This window comes from Pomacea canaliculata, linkage group LG5, assembly GCF_003073045.1.
Source record: "Pomacea canaliculata isolate SZHN2017 linkage group LG5, ASM307304v1, whole genome shotgun sequence".
NCBI lineage: Eukaryota > Metazoa > Mollusca > Gastropoda > Architaenioglossa > Ampullariidae > Pomacea > Pomacea canaliculata.
This window is the reverse complement of record NC_037594.1, coordinates 4007965-4025421: the sequence shown is the minus strand read 5'-3', so window position 1 is coordinate 4025421 and position 17457 is coordinate 4007965. Positions and strand designations below refer to the sequence as shown.

Below are 17457 nucleotides of genomic sequence, written 5' to 3'. Positions count from 1 at the left end.
AAAAGAGAGAGAGAAAAGGACGCTGGTGTGGATTGCGCATGGGATTTGCAAGAAGGCAACCATAATAATAATAACATGGGGGAGGGAGAATGGGATAAGACGGTAAGCCATCTTGGGCCTTTTTTCCCTTGCTGCAGGCAAAAATAAAACACAAATAAACGTGGCAGGTTTTCCCCTTCCTCCCACCCTCCGGATACTGAAAACTCCCGGCGGTAGTGTAAACATGGCGGCGGGGGTCGGTCTGCGCTGCTGCAGTCCCTTCTTCTCCACTCTCTTGGCTGAGAGACAAGAAACTGTCGAGTCTCACCAACAATGACGTCTGACACTCACGCTTGCACGTGCATTCACACTGCGATATTCTGCGAGAGGTCGGTCTGGAGAAATGAAAGGTTTGGGAGGAGGAGACGGCAGTGGGGAGATTCTTCGTCTGCGCGAGGTGAAGTTAAATATGGTGGGCGGGGGAAGGGCCATTACGAAAAGCTAGCAGCATCGGCAGTACCCGAATTTATCACCAGCATTACCTGCATTTTATCACCACATCCGGCGTTACAAAAGAGAAAGGAGAAAACGCCAGGTGAAGACATCTTGTTATAGTTAAAACTCTAATGTCGGCAGTGAACGGCTTCCGAACATAAGGTAAGCTAGAAACTGCATCACCAGTTCCTTCGGCAGGCGGTAGGCAGGTGAGACCGACGAACTTGAATTCCGGGCCGCCGAGATCTCACCTGTTGGCCTTGTTTGTTCACCTTGGACTCTTCGTCGCGGCTCAACCATCCCCCTCCCTCTTTCAGCCCCATTTCTCCCCCTACTCCGCTGGGCCGAGCCCTCCCTCCGCACTCGATCCTGTAGCACCTCCAAAGACTGCGGTCTTACCACCCCAGATCGTAGCAAGCTCCTCTTGCATCCGCCCACTTCCGTTTCTGCGCGCGCACCCTCCTTCCGCTGCCACTCGGACCCCAGCACGCGAAAGGTTAATTGCTAAAGAGATCAATTCCAAGTGGCAGGCACTTGCACCTGGCCAACAGAGCGGCGGGTTTGCGAGGGAGTTCCATATTTACCTGCAGGCACTTTACGGCTGCCCCGCCTTTCTCTAGGCTTGTTGGCGGGCGCTTGCCGAGAAGAAAAAAAAAAATCGTAAAAAAAACCCCCCAAAAATATAAAAACCACAAAAATCCTGCAAAGCCCAAGACGGTTGTAGGCGCGTGATGCCTGCAGCAAATGCAGACGCAATGGGAACGAGGCTCGAGACGAGACTGAATCGTTCCACACGAAACTAGTTACAACAATGGAGCAATTAAAACAGTCTGACCGCTCCGGTATCTTTATTTTTAATCTCACGCTCGTTTGTGTAAGCCTAGAGAAAGTCTAAAATGTGTGAAAAACGCTATAAATGACACTCCCCTACCTTCATCATCATCATCATCATCAGTAGGGAAAAAACTCTTAGATGATTGCTGATAACGAGCGACAAGACAGCGAATAATGGCGACAACACTGCCTAAGTTTAAGTTCATTAAACCCTCGCGGGGTACAATTTTGCACAAATATCTGAACCTGCTGGACAAACTCTTCCCCCAAGTTCAACTCTCGAGCCACAATGACTGCCATCACCTTCCCGCGTTTCTGTGAAGAGGAGCGGCTTTGGTGTTCAGCCAGGCGTGGCTAATCCTTTCTGTCTCTCCATTCAGAACCGCCGCATGCACATGAACACAATTTACTGCCGGACTGTTTGTCCAGTCCACGGCGAGTGTTTGAACACACTCCACGATCCACTGAACCATGCTTCACACCCTTTAATCCAAGCCCGCACTCGCCAGGATGCATCGCTCCACTGGAGGGCTTGAGGCGGGTGGATGACAACAGTCTCGCCCGATGTGCTAAGGGGGATAACGAAGACGATCAAGAAGAAATATTGAAGAGCTTAAAATTTAATATTCTAGCATATTTTAGTGTTCATGGATGACCATGTGCTGCAGTGTCTATGCCTGGTCATCATAGCAATTGTTTCTCTTGTTTCTTTTTACTGATGGCATATTTATTTACATTTATTTATTTACACAGCGCATACTCATGTTCACGAAGGAGCATGCTCTCAGCGCTTGAGAAAAGGAGACACGGACTAGGATGTAGACTATTGTAGAGTATAGAATTTCTTCAGTAGTCAGGGCATGTGTAGTCATGCACTTCAGTGATTTTTAAAGGTAAAGGTCGTCCCCTGATCTTTTTCAGGTCGTTGGGGTGTTGGGTGTGAGAAACTTTATGTAAAGGCGGTGCACATCTCCTCTCCCTCGCTTTCTGCACACACACACTTTTCGACGCAAAAAAACAAACAAACAAAACAAACCAAACCGACGGATTGGATGTGGGCTGCTGACTGTATGCCTCTGTAGCCACAAGAATCACTCGATCCTCCCCTTACTTTTGGGACATCACATCAAAGAGCTCTTTCCAAAACACAAGATGTGTATAGCAATGTTCGCTTACGAGCTCTTTCATTTTAAGATAAACATTGTTTTGAAAGAAAAAGACCCGAACTCGAGATAATAAAAAGTAAAGATAAAAGGATAGCTAGATACCCGGCTTCTAATCAAACGCTAAAAATCTGCCCATTTAAAAACAATTTGGGGACAAAATCTCACAAAGCTGAGGAGGGCTTGGGCAAACCCCGGGTATGGAATGAGGGCCTGCACTGTTCTCGATGTGGGCCACGAACTTCGTGTGTTGTGGGCTAAGCAGACTTGGACCTGATCGAACCATCGAGAAAATAGGATAACTCCTCCCGAACCCCTCCCACTACGCCCGGAGGTCAGGCTCGTCTCGCCACCCGTTGTCGCTCCCCGATACCCGCCCCTCCAAGTCACCAGGTCCTGGAGGAGTGGCGCGCGTCGTTAACTGAGCACCTCTTGAACAGCTCTCGTCTTTAATTGTCTGCGGCCCACACCCCCACTCGCCATAATCAGGTTCTCAAGAAGCGTCCTTCACCCCTTCTCCCCACACACCTACCACTCACTGGTATTTTTTTCTGGCAAATCGATGGTGAACGCGAGATCGAGGCTGGTGACTCAATACCTCGCTGGTGAGCACCAGGATGAGCTTCGCTACTCAATGCTCAGCACGACTGCGAGGTTAACGAGTAACTGTAGTCTGCAACCGTTGTGAGTCGAGGGGGATTGGGTAGGTTTTAACCCTTGATATGTTAGTTTAGACTCGTTCTTGCAAGCAGATACGTCCGACTTTCGAGACTCGACGAACTGTTCACGGTCAACCGTTCGACATTTTTTTCGCTTCGTTGTTATTTCTAGCATTGAGTACTCCCCACCCAGTTCGAAACCAAACCAATTATCTTTCATGGATGGTCTAGCATCGTTTACTGCCGTCACACCCAGGTCCTCCTCCCTATATCCCCATTTACCCTTACAGCCTCTTCTCCCCTGACTCTAACGGTCTGACAGTTCTGATTGAAACTGCATCAACCTTCGTTCATAAGCCTGCCTGTTGCAACTATCGCCCGCGCCTAGTCGGCTAAGCAAGAGCAAGTCGTCTCATAATTACAGGTTGACTGGAAAACAAGGAGCCGCGCAGTCATGCTTACCCTCCACGTCACCGTGGATACGCCGCAGACGTTGAAATCCGGCCTTTGAATGACACGATTGGGACACGCCGATTAAAAGGAAAAAAAAGTAGGGGCAACGAAAGAACTAGTTTTTTTTTTCTTCTTAAAGCGGGTAGGGTGAAAGGGGCAGATACGGGAAGACAGTGGGACGGGACCCAAACTACCTCTTTGCGAAGTAAGTGATCCGGAACACGAAGCACGTAAAGAGAGGCTGGGTAAAGCGGGCCAATTCTCACCTGTCCATTGTTGCCAATTTGGGCGCGACGAACGGATGAGACACGGCAGGCAGGGGCGGACAACACCGTTTCATCTCTGCCGCGGGGGTGACAAGGGATTCCATTGTCCAGCGAGACCGGACGTACATTTTACACCTGACAACACAAGTCACCGCCGACCCTCTCTCTATCACTTCGCCAGGTCCAGCTTCACCTGCACACACCCCCACCCACAACACTATCTCAACCCCTAACCCTTTGATGTCAAAGGGATGCAACTCGCGTGTCAAAGGTCAAGCCTGACGGCTGTGATGTACGTCACAGGAGGAGCTGGACACCTGCCTCACCCACACCCCTAGCCACCCCACCATCGTAAATCTCAGGGTCCCGACGAGTCTCAAAGACACTTTACAGGTAAGAAACAAAAGCTGTGGGCGAAGGCAACAGTGATTGCATCCTGCACGCTCTAGAACGAGGTCTGAAATATCCTGGACCGCTGCATTATTTTACCTGCGACGATGAACGGTTTTGCAAACCCCTCATCTACCTTTAAAGCAGAGCTGTAGTTGTTGGGCAAGCCTGGCTACAAAATACCAAGCAAACCCAAGACTCCTCACCTGCTGACATTACCTCAAGTGGCGAGGAGTTTTCTCGTATACGGGCAGCACACTTAAAATATTGTTTTCTTCCAGTGCACAGACGAGAGAACCGGTGCTTTGATCTCTTTCAGTGGATGAGTGATAGAGATAATCACGATGATTATGAAAACGGAATGGAGTCATTTTAAAAATAATTGTTGTACTCTCTGTTAATCATGATTACTGCAGTCGTGTGTACCAGGACAACTGATCTTTTCGTATTGACACCCCGTTTTAACATAAAGAATATGGTAAATTTCTTTTCTCGTATTATTTAACACATAGCACAACGAACTGCTGATGGAAAAGGAGGAGATGATGGAAGAAAAGATGAGAGAGGAGAAAGGACAATAAGACCCGACAGGCAGAGTGGCACAGAGAAAGTTTCAGCCGAACACATTCGTCCTACCTGGTAAGCTTGAATTCAGGCAGGTCCAGAACTCGTTCTGAAAAAAATGAAAAGACAATCAGACAGGGAGCTGTTGTGGGGCTGTAGGGTTGTGGGGGCGCTAAGGTTTCATCGAATTAATCGTCAGAGTTCCAGCCTCAACGCAGGTTTCATAGCCCGCAGCAAAGCCCCGGCAAAGTGCTGGTCGTCACTGTTGTTGGGGCGGTGGTGGTGGTGGGGAAGAAAAGTTGTGTTGTCTATGTTCTAAAACTCTTCCCAAGCCTGACTGAATCCCGCACACAGGATGTGTGTATGGGGGAGAGTAGGGGAGGGGAGGCCCTCGATCAAGGATTGGACGTTTTGGTCCCTTAAAAGAGCGTTTGCACGCAAGTTCATTATCAAATCTCACCACCTTCCCCGTGGTTACAGGCAGATCAATAAAAACAATGAGTTTTGCCCTTGTCTCCCTTCCCCACTGCCCCAGGCTTCAGTTAATTGCAAAACCGAACTGATTTTTTCCCTCTCAACGGAACCCTTTCATCTGACTATCCAATTCTACAACGGGCGCAAACATGTCAGTTCCCGATATACAAAACATTTGCCACCCACAAGTAGTTTGGAACAGAAGATGGAGAGACGAAAAAAACAGCATGACGGTAGGACAAAGCAGAGAGGAAAGAAGACATAAAAAAAAGTGGAGAGGACGGATGGGGAAAACAGTGCAAAGATGGATTAGGGAAGACAATGCCTCTTAGGTGAGCGGCGAGTTACAACTTTACAACAGCTCATAATAAGAGGGACACGTGTTTCCTATTGATACCCCTACCCCGTACAGCTCTAGCCTCATCCTGCTCCACCCGTCTTTAGAAGTCTCCACCCCTCTGCTCCACGTGTCCTCAGCAATCTCCACAATACCCTCAACCCTGGAGCTACCCAAGAAGCAAAGCGTCGACTTGGGGTGGTAGGGTGGGCGGGTGTGTGTAAGAACTTAGAAGGTGATCGAAAGAAAGAGAAAAAAATGTTAACACCTCCCCATTCCAAAATATTATTTTAATTTTACAGAAGAAATTCTGCTGTTAATAAATGTTTACTGTCTCTCTCTGTGCTGCTCCTCTCTGCTGTTAACAAATGTTTACTGTCTCTCTCTCTCTGCTCCTGTGCAGCAGTGTTCAAGTGACCGGGCAACTCATCTTGCTTGTGGGAATAGCATCTTACCTAGAAAGGACCACGCTCCGCGAATGTTAGTGACTAAACCAAACAATTACGGAACATTGGCTTCAAAGTTGATTTGAAAAGAAATAGTTTTATGTATAAACACTGGCGAGATCACAGACACAGAAGTTCCTCATCAGGAAGTTCACATGCAGGACGGCTCACAGTATGAGGACGATCAGTTGTCTGATGGGGTCCCAGCAATACGAGTTTGATGGCAGGATGAGTTGTCCGGACAAGATAGACTGCCAGCGATAAAATGTTTGAGCTCATGAGGGACCACATGTCTGTGACTAACCCGACCTCGTTCCGTTTTGTCTTCTACCTGGACAACATTTATTTGGTATGTTTTTTAAAAAAAAAAAAACTTCGATCCATCTTTGCCCATTAACTTACAGTACCTACTATTTACCGTAGAAAAAGTTTTTTTTTAATAAAAATAATATTAGTAGCCATTTTATCCCTGTACCTTTTAATTTACCATAGAAAATTTATATATAAAAACCAATAAAATAAATTGTTCATTAATTTACTACACCTATTGTTTCCTGATAAAATAGTTTTTATAAATAATAAAGGCAATAATAAAATAAATTGCCTATCTTTACAGTACCCATTATTAAAAATAGAAACAGTTTAAAATAACATATAATAAATTAGACATTAATTTAATGTACCTACCACATACCATACATTTTTCCCACAAAACCTTCGCAGTCATATGTTCGGGAGGGTCAGGTGTTGGACAATGACGAGTACAGGACTATGTCATTAGCTCATTAATCTTCTTGTTGTGTCAATCCCCTCAGATAGGGACAAAAGGTCGAGGACATTAACTGAAGCCAATAAATCAGGAAGGAGGTCACGCAGGGTCACTACAGCCTTGTTGGAAATGCAATATTTCGATAATTAATGAGGTCAACCTTGTGCCAGCCACTTGACCGATAACCGGGAACCGGGAAATACAACACAGTAAATATTTGTACTCCTGCTTGATCTCTGATTCTGATTATAAAAAAATAAAACCTGGCCACTGAGCTACAGAGGTTACCTTATATAATTTCTTTCATTTAATCAATAAATATGATAGCAGGCGGATGGACAGGGAGAAAGAGAAATTAGCTGTAAATATCATATGAACACTACTCACTTGTTCACTGGGACAGACTTCAGCCGCCGTCAAAAGCTGTTGCATCTGTTGCATGGGAGTATTGAGGGCCAGAAGCTGAAACAGACAAATGGTTTTGTACTCTCCGCCTGTATGTGCACTGTTGTTACAAACACACAACATTCACAGACTTCACAGAGACTACAGGGTCCAACTGCTTACAGACTACACATGCTTACAGACGGATTTCTTACTGACAGCAAAGATCAGCTCGACGGATCACAGACACAAATTAAAATCTGTTCTGGCAGATTAAAGAGCCACAACAGTTGCACTCAAGATTAATGAACTCCACAAGTGCTCTCACCAATCTGCTACTTGGGCAAGACGGTTCTAACAGGCAAAACGACTACTCCTGCCAATCTTAACTGACAAACACAGCCTCTGCGGATTATAGGAATTGGCAAATAGGTTTGCTCTTTTATTGTTACGGATTAAAGGACTCTGCCAAGGGGTCAAATCGTACAGGTTGAGAGTTCACAGACCTTAATAAAAGGCATAGCGGGCACTGTACAAGCGACCGAAGGCCTTTGGCACTGCCAGAACAAAAGAAAAACCAGAAAAGCAATACTCTTTGACGCACACGGGTACCCGGGGGTATCCGGGGGTATCACAGGGCAGGGCATCGTGCACGCCGTCTCTCACGTATTCTGCACGCAGGCCGCGTCGTTTCCGACACCGTTCCTTTTTCTCCTCCCTGCCCCCTTTTCCCTTCCTCCTGATATTCCAGACAAGCGGCGAGTTCTGCTACGCCGCCCAGGAGGCGATGACGAGGGCCTCAACGACGGCGTGCCAGTCCGGTACGAACTCCCCACTTCAAAGGCCGCCCGCAATCCACAACTGAAGGCACAGAGCCGTACAACGGAGGCCCCGAAATTTGCTGATAAGATGTTTCACTTTGATGCCCAGATGAATTTTTCATTTCAGATTTGTTCGCGCAGCCTGGGTAATTCGCTATCCCCACCCCCTCTCCTTTTTCCGTGGATCTGTTTTTACGAAGTATACAATGTATGGACCAGACAACCAGACTAATGTTCAAATCATACAGAGAACAATAGACAGGTAGACTGAGATAAGCAAACAGGAAAATGGAGGGACGGGTAGGGAGAAGATTTATGGTCTTTGTGATGATCAAAGCACGCTACACTGGCCTCCCACCGATTACACTTTCGTTTTCATGGAGACATAATGAAAGAAAGAAAATGTAAGTCAACGATGACACACCCTTCTCTCACAATATACCTCCAATGATGAAACTCCACACGACACATGTATCTCTCTGAAGAAATGTGTGCACCCGGACACCTAGGGTTCTTGTACGGGTTATCACTGAGCGGGCCAAAGACCCACGATTTATTGTCTATCGCTGTCACTTCACAGTTCCGTGACCGCCAGCAGGACTTGACCCCTTTTCTGCCCTCCACCCCTTACCCACATCGCACCAACTTGCTCCCTTCAGTCGGAACGCACACTGCCGACTGCACGACATCTCTGCGCATGCGTTAATCGAAAACGATGACGACTTCCTTGGTTGGGGAACGTAACGGCTTCACACTGCCTTGTGCCCTATCTGAACTTCCTTTCAAATTACTCCACTCTCCAGGAAAAAGCATCATAACAGCCATGGGGGGAAGTTCCTTTTCCCTCCATTGGGGGGCTCCAACCAATTGGAACTTCCTTAAAGAATGCACCCTGCGAATTCTGCCGGCAGCCACCACCCCACCTCCACCCAGCCTCTATCGTCTAACGTACCATTTCCCGGGTCTGGCACCAATCTGGGCCGCACAAAACGAGACTGGAGTGGGATTCATTAACCCAGAAACAAAAGTACCAGGTATAACCTCCGCCCCACATCAGACAACGAGAATGTTTAGGTGCCACACCTTTGAAAAAGTTACTTGAGTGAACGACGAAGAAGAAGAAGAAGAAAAAGTTACAGTTACAACTGCGTCAAACCTTCTACCCAACCTCCAACCCTGCCCCTCCCACCGCCATTCTTGCTTCAGTTGGAACCGGCGTCGCCTCGAATATCTGGCAGGCGGCGACGGCGCTGAACATCAAAGAGAATGAGACTGAGGACTATGAAAAACCCATTGCAGACCACGATTACGATATGACAAGAGACAGTAACTCGAGCTGCTGGCGAGCCCCACTCACGAAGGCTCACGGGAAGGTTGCATTTTTGACAGCGAGAGGACATGAGTTGGGCGGGTGAGTAGGGCGATGGATCGGGTATATAGGCGAAGATCTGGTAAGAGATGCGAAGACGCCGGTATTAGGTGCAGCTGGAATAGTAACTCTATCCGGGCAACCCTGACACCCGAACCGTGAGGGGGATCTCTAAGTCGGGGCATCAGTCAGCGTGTGAATTCCACCTCGCATGACTGACTTGCTCGAGCCAGAAAATACACAGCCATTCTTCCATGCGCTGTGCGTGTCGATAAATTCGGAAAAACACCGATGAGTTCGTGATTTTGTCTGATAATGTGTGTGCATGGCGGGGGTAGGGTGGGGAAAAGCAAGAACCCCACAATACGATGTTCATATTTATGAGATAAATATAAGGAGATAAGAGATAAGGAAAATGAGGTCTAGCAATAAGTAAATAAAGGCGGGCACCGACACGGATCTTCAGATCTTATGCTAATGTATAACACTTAAAGTCTTTCAATTGCAATTTTTATATACACGCTCAGCGCCTTCCTAACACTCAACCCTTAAAAAAAAAAAAAAACAGCCTGTGGCAAGTTGAAGGTTACAGTTTGAAATTTCGACTCTCTCCGCTTCAGTGCACACACATATCCACAGACCGTCAGTCTTGAAACCATTAAAATATCATCTGATCACACACCGTGTATAATGCGGCCTGGGACCTGATGGCATCTCTGCAGCAAAACCTATCCACAAAGCATCCATTACGTAACCACCACGTGAATAGCACGTAAATAATGTATTTCTTGGTCATGTCATCGCTTTTCCTGATGCTTTATTTTGAGACTTCAGACAACAACAACAAAATAAATAAGAGAGCGAAGTTGCAAATACAAAAAGTGTTGGCCACTCTGCCGGCAAGTGTCACCGCTAGGGTTATGACAAGCATCGATGAACACGACACGACAGGCAAGAAGAAGAGAATCGGGGTGGATAGCCTTAAACCTCGACACCCAGCGGTCGACTGATATCGTGTTTCAACAGTTTCCTAGCAACATTGGACAACGCGAGACCTGTAAACAAACCAGCTGCCGCCAAGTCTACAGTGTCAATCGCTAACAGTGATCCGTTGACCACTGTACCAAGGTTGATGAAAGATCTTTGTTATATACCACCCCCCAAACACACACACACTACCCTTACGACGCACCTAACAACAGACCGGAAATGGCGACCTTTCACGTATGACATGATGGGTGATGAGATAAGCATGAGTGTTATGTATGATACACCTTCGGGAGGGGGAGGGAACTGGGCGGCAGGAGGATAATGGACCCATTTTACCCGTTATTTCCCCCCGTCACGCACACAGCGTGAACAGTTGATGATGGCGCCATCAAAAGCTGCAGGGACAAGCAGAAGAGAATGAAAGACAAGAACAGAGCCCACCCACCCGCCCGGCCACCCGGTTTGGCTCCATCCTCTGTGAGGTTCAATTTCTCACTGACCCCGCTCTCCCTAAAGGCAGCAGTAACTACGGACGACGATCCCATCAACGATAGCCAGCAAAGTTTTTTTTTTTAAATACTTTTGGTTGTCATGGTGCCGCTGTCCTCATCTGCCATTGTGTCATCAAAGAGGAGAACCAAACGTTGCCAGGGGAATGGCTCCGGCTCTGCTCTTGTAAAAACAGTCATCGTCGTCATCATCATTTTATTATGATGCCGTTTGTTGCTGTTGGATTATGTATAAATCACAGAATCAGCCCGTGACCAGCTTTAACGAGCTTTACACCAGCGTGTGGAGGACACCTTCCGCCATGTAACAGTTCCCCCCACAAACACACACTAGCCAAGCGCCTTCGATGCGCCTTTTGTCCCTCTGGTCATCCGGCCCCTGTGGGTCTACCCTGATTATTTACGTTGTGGGGTCAACGAAGGCGGCGGACGACAAGGAGCTTGGTGGGGGTGGCGATTGTGGGGAGGGGGTATTTCTAGGCAAAGTGAAAGCTGCGTCGGGGTCCGTTGTCAAGGCGCGGAGATTGATGGCCTTGACGCTGGCAGCGCCTCCACACCGAGGTGGACAGGTCGGACAGGTATGGCGTGGTCAGGTGGAGGCAGGTATGCGGTCCTACAGGCTGCGCCTTGTCAAGAGAGGGGATTGGGAGCAGAGAAAGAGAAGGAGGGTGGAAAATACCGTCTCGCCTCCACTTTCCCCTTTCCCCTCGTCTGGCGATCTGTCAGTTCTGGGATTTGCTGTACGCGAAATTAAGACGCGATGCTTGTCCACTCTCCGGTGCTGTCTTGATTATCTCCCCTTCCAGGGTCACGGCTTTGCCAGTCATGTTGACCTTTGTAACATGCCCATGTCCTTACTGTTTCTCACGGTGCTGAACAAATCTTCGTGAAACCTATCAGTGATGTAGGACCTGCAGTCGGATATTGGTGAAATGACATTTAACCAGGGTTTAACAAATCACAAAGAATGAAACAAAATCGCGACACATTAAGGAGATTTTCTATTAAGATCACCGAGGCTAGGAAAGTTTCATCATCAACATTATTATAAATAATGTATTTCAAAAAGCTCTAAGCGTGAGAAATCGTGCGACTGACTATACCCATTCCATGTCGAAGGACTTGATTGACAAGCCATCAGGACTAACGAGTTTCTGCAGGACGGCTGCAACATTCTTATCGGCGCAGGCCCGAAACACCACGACACGTGACAATTTAAGGTCTCAGATGTCAATCAAAGCCACAGGCTGCTCCATCTTTCGGAACATCAAATTTCAACGATTGACAAGCACCGATTAATTTTTTTTTAAGCCTGCGCTGCTTTCTTTCTCTCCAGAGCCTAGCACCAGCCGAGAAACTTCATAACAGTTGTTAAATGTCCGACAGACGGACTCGTGTTTAGAATTCTTTCAAAGAGGCGAGCACAAGCTGCGAAATACGACCACACGTTGGTGTTTAATGTGGCTAAGGACAATTAAGTTGAGCCCGCAGGCAGCTGTCTAGACTGGCCTTAAACTACCACTGTTGTCATGGCGACGCGTCGCTGATGCAGCTGCTGGTGATGTTCTGTCCACGATGACGATGACTATCGTACCATCATTTGCCGCAACGGCAATTAATACATCGAGCCCTCGGGGTTCCTTGTGGTTTTCATTACTGCGAAAAAATGGTTATTAATTAATTAACAAGGAAAAGCATTCCTCACATACGGCAACCAAACTCATTAGCATAAGTTTAATTATAATTACAAGAATGAACTGGTGCCGATTCCTGGGAATCAACTTGTATCCTCCTGGCAGAAAATAAAACTCACACTACACATCTTATCACTCTTCAGATCTTGTTACTCGAGAAGAGCCTATGATTCTTCAAGTAAAAACCTCTCGAAAATGGAGGAAAATGACAGTGGTTAGGGGGGTGTCAACAGTGAAAACCAGGGTGAGGACCAAATCAATACCATCAGGTAATCTGGTGCTACGCCATATATTACCTCCCGCAGTGTGGGGTGGAGGGAGGAGGAGAGAGATGGGGATGCAGGACAGCAGCTTGTGATGACATCTCCGTCAATTCAGCCCGGCACGCAGGACCACCGAAGGACAGTCGCCGAGTGCTGTGACAAGAGGCTTTCTCGTTAATGTTCTTTGAGCGAGTTTCACTACCAGCTCACCGAAAGCTGTCGGGTGTCGCGGTGAAAGTCCTCCTTCCCAGACCACCTGGCAAATTGTTTGAAATGTATAAAACGGTTCTCAAACTGAGGTCGGAAGCAGCACAAGTAGTCGATGGAAATGCTGCTTCAACTTCCATCGGCAAGTCGAATAAAAATTATGGGAAAGGTAATGAATAAGTCTCTTTTTATGTTCGTGTCTACCCTCTGCAGATGATGGATACAGCTCAAAATATCATATTTCTCCACGGAATCAGGCTGATTTTCTATTTAGTCCGTCCTTTTGTTTATGAGCAGATTTTTGACATTGAATAGACCTTTGTTTCTTTGCTTTTGGAGTAGATGGTAAAGACAGGGAACACACATGTTTGCCCATTTAGTAATTTTTTTTTCGCCTCCGTGGAATGAAATGTTTGTTTCAGACCGTGGACTGTTTCGTGTTTCAGATGAAACATGTGGTAAAGAACCCGTTCACAGCAAGAGTGTAATTACATTTTGCTGAAGCAGCTCAGATGTTCCGTGCCGATGCATACGTTCACTACCATCCCTGTGCGGGTTGAGGGCAATTAACCTCAACAGACCCAACACCAAAGACTTGAATTCAGGCGGGGGTCACTAATATCTTGACCACCGCATTTAAACATCTCGAGACTGGCATTGGGTTTGGAATTCTACAGCTAGACAAGCGCAATTTATAAAAACACAGAATTCAGGACGGGCACAAGATAAATATCTACATTAAAATGCACCCCGTCGTTTAAGCAAGATGAGTTGTGCAACGGAGACCACTGCTAACTGCCTTGCTATCGGTGTGAGGCCAAAACGCAACTGCCATCAACATCAACTGCAGCTTTAGATAAACGATGAAAATAAACTCAATTTTGTTTCTGCATACGATTTATTTATTCATTTATTTTACTGCCTTTCATGATCTCCTTTTATACGCGTCACGACACATTCTTGGCTTTAACAAAAAAATTGTAATTAATATTTTTGTCATTTAATACTTGGTAGAGGAATTTCGTTCCACGGTTTTATGCTTGCTTTTTTTTATTTTATTTTTTTAATGATGTTTCTTATTTTAGCTGCAAGTTTCACGTCTCCCCCTCTGGCCCCAAAACGCACGTGACACCGTTTATCGATAATTCCCGCTCTGCCAGCCGAAAGGTAACTCGACCTCCTCAGTGCCTTTCAATCGCGAGTTAGTTTGCAGGTATATGGGTAACACAACCATCTGGTTACGTACCCAGGTTAGCACAATTTAACCCTTGGGTGAAGTGCCATGTCCATAAATAAGGGCTATGAACGACAGTAACTGATCCTGTGGCCGTTGCGTGACGTGGTTTCGCTCCAAACTCCACTTTTCTGCTTGAAAAGCGGAACTAAGTCGTTAACTTTGGGCATGCTTGTATTTCATACTGTCATAATATTATAATGAGACTGTGATGCGAAGGTACATGTCTGGTGTCGTATGCACAAAATAAACGAACTGAGCCCAGACCAGTTAAGAAGGACAATGGCATTCAGTAACTGGAGAGGCTGCACTTCCAGCCAAGAACTGAGTAAAAACATTTATTGCTAACTGCACTGACGCTTAGCGTCTCTGTTTCAGTTCTGACACTAATTACCCCTTCTCTCTCTCCACCATCAAACAATAGATCACGTCTGCGCGCGCATCCCCAGTTCTTTAATCCTGACACGACGGTGTATCGCGATGACGGAAGGAGCACGTAAAGGGCACGTAGGGACGAACGCGAGCCCAGAAGTGACTCTGTGAAACCAGCCGAGTCGGTTAGATGACAAATGCTGACACTTGTGAGCTGACAGATGACAGGACATACCTGAATTAGAGGTTGGGTATGTAGGTGGTGATGGCGGTGGTGGTGGTGTAGATATGTCATCAGTAGCATGCACAAGCATGGCGATTTGATGATCGGCACTCACTAAATAACAAAGATGTTGAAAATGATCTTTGTTTCGAAAAAGAAACAAAATCGCATGGCATGCTGAGCATTGCTTTTTTCGAGGGCAAAAACCGCTTGAGGACTTCTTCGCGTCACAAACACTAACATTGGGTTTATCGCAACCACGTGTGTGGTGCTCTGCTCTGATGCTGAGGATTTATAACCGGCCCTGGAAAAAGTGCAAGCCCGTGCCGCCGTCTCGCTGTATCTCAAATTAACGATGTGCGAAATGGGGTGAGGGTGGCGGCCGTGCTAAACAAACTCCATTCTTTCACGTCTGGCGTCCAGAGACGCTTTGCGCCATGTAACACACCATCCACATCTGATCAAGCAGGGCAAGGCCAGGGAACTGGTGGATCGAAATAAACTGAAGTACCGCCATGAACGGACACATTTCACTTTCACCTGCAAAAGAATCCTGGGCCATGACTATGATGATGTGGGGATGAAGAAGACGATAATAAAACTTTCTCAAAAAGTTCGCATGAAACGGATATAGGAATAGCTACTTTTCCCTTATTCGTGACTTTGCAAAATATATTCAATAAATGAGTGAAGCCTGTAGTAGTTACTAGGATACACATACACAAACATAATGTATATCCGTAAGTGGTTTTCAGGAGAGGAAAAAACCCTCTGCAGCTGTTACGGTCACTTCCCTGCTATTTCACTTGCTTCATGGTTGATCTACCAAATAATGATGAAATCTCATTTCATGTACAGAGAAAAGGCAGCATTATAATGTTTTCAGGAGTTCAATATTAATACACACCCGAATCGAGCAATAAGTGTGTGCTCCTGGTTCCCTGCAGGAAACGGCAATGGCTGCACCCGGAAATCCATAATATCTGCCAAATGAACAATTATTGTTGTTTTTGGATTTCCAATTTTTGTCACGCGCTCTCTCCTAACTAGACATTTCCAATATATACTTCATAGTGTTCATCAAAGAATCCAATCTGCGAGCTGCCCCATTTATTCCCAGCTTTGTAAACTGCAAAGTAACTGCCATGGACTGTATAACAACTCCAATAAAGTATTCCAAACTTTGCGGAGAAAAAAGATAATTTACACTGGCGTAGCTGGCCGATATCAGCTTTCAATTATCAGGTAAATGGCACTAAAAAACTTAATCTGTGTGTCAGTTTTTCTGTATGTCGAGTACTTGAAATACTTTCAGTACCAGCTCTGAGTCGCAGTCACTGTGCGAGCCAATGAAGCTTTCTCATCGGTCGGCTTCCGAGTCCACTCCAGGTGTCTTCGGTCGTTCTCGAAAATTCCGCTCAGACCTCGTCTATCATCTTCAAATATCCAATTCTTTCCTCTAAACTAGCCAATACGAACAACTAAAATAAGAGTTTAGCGCGTTTTAAGTTTTTCGAGCTGTCACAAATGGCAAGGTCTGTAAGTGTGTGGTGGTGGGAACCATTGGGGGTAAATCTCGTATCTATTGTCCATATCTGGGTCTATGGGGAAAAAATATAAACAGGCAGAAGGTTTTGGTTAAGTTATTTATTTAGACATCTTAAAATGTTGATTAAAATTCCTCAAAAGTGAGTTTGCTTTGTCACACAGCAGGCCTTTCTTTTGAATACTATTTATTCAAAGCATACAAATGGCGAGCTTAGTATTCTCAAACATAAGGCTTCTATTCTTTTTTCTGGGTGGCATATTCTGCCGAACATATACTCCCCCGCCCAGCTACACCCAGTTCAGCAAGTCCTCTTAGCACGCCTGTCCAAAAAACTTGGACAGCAGTGACACCAGTAAATCCCCCTTTATCCCGACATAACCCCGAACACCCGACATAACCCCGAACACCGACACACCCCCTTCCCAACCCACACACGTAGAAAGGGAGGAGGGTGCATGATTTACGTAACACTTGCTCCCTCCCTACAGAGCCCCACTGTCCGGGTACCCCGCGCACGGCGGACCACTTGGCAGGCAGGTGTAATTCAGGTGACGCGGTGAACGGGTCCTGCCAGGACAAAACACCTCGGCCCCGGATTCCAATTAATCAGAAAGCAACACAAGACCATGAGTACAGCGGCAAGGGGTGCAAGCAGCGATCTGTTCACACCGCCGTGACACATGCCTTTACAAACTATCCGACTTGCTTTTGCTCACTGGGGGGAAAGGGGAGAAGAATTAACAAACCAACCTCCCCCTTAACTCACCTTCCCCTCTTTTTTCTTCTCCAGTCATATAGGTTTTGTTTTTTTTTTAATAAAGTCCACTTCTAATTCTCACTACAAGCCGATTTTCACCTGGACGGCAAGAGTAAAAATGCTTGTCCACAATCGAATTATTAATTTCTGTGCGGCATAATGTCAAAGCATATGGTTCACAAAAAAAGAGTATGGCTTGTCTGTGTTCATAACAGGGCATGTTCACTTTTATGACCTTAGAACGCGTGATTCTACC

The 17457-nt window shown here is 46.4% G+C and overlaps 1 protein-coding gene across 1 annotated transcript in view; it reads right to left on the bottom strand.

The window, feature by feature from the left end:
- Window positions 1–17457, bottom strand: part of LOC112565155 (reversion-inducing cysteine-rich protein with Kazal motifs-like) — a 62481-nt gene that overhangs the window by 39633 nt on the left and 5391 nt on the right. Inside the window, 2 exon segments of the mRNA XM_025240473.1 lie at window positions 4876–4912; window positions 7217–7291. Coding sequence (XP_025096258.1) covers window positions 4876–4912; window positions 7217–7291 — 112 coding nt within the window.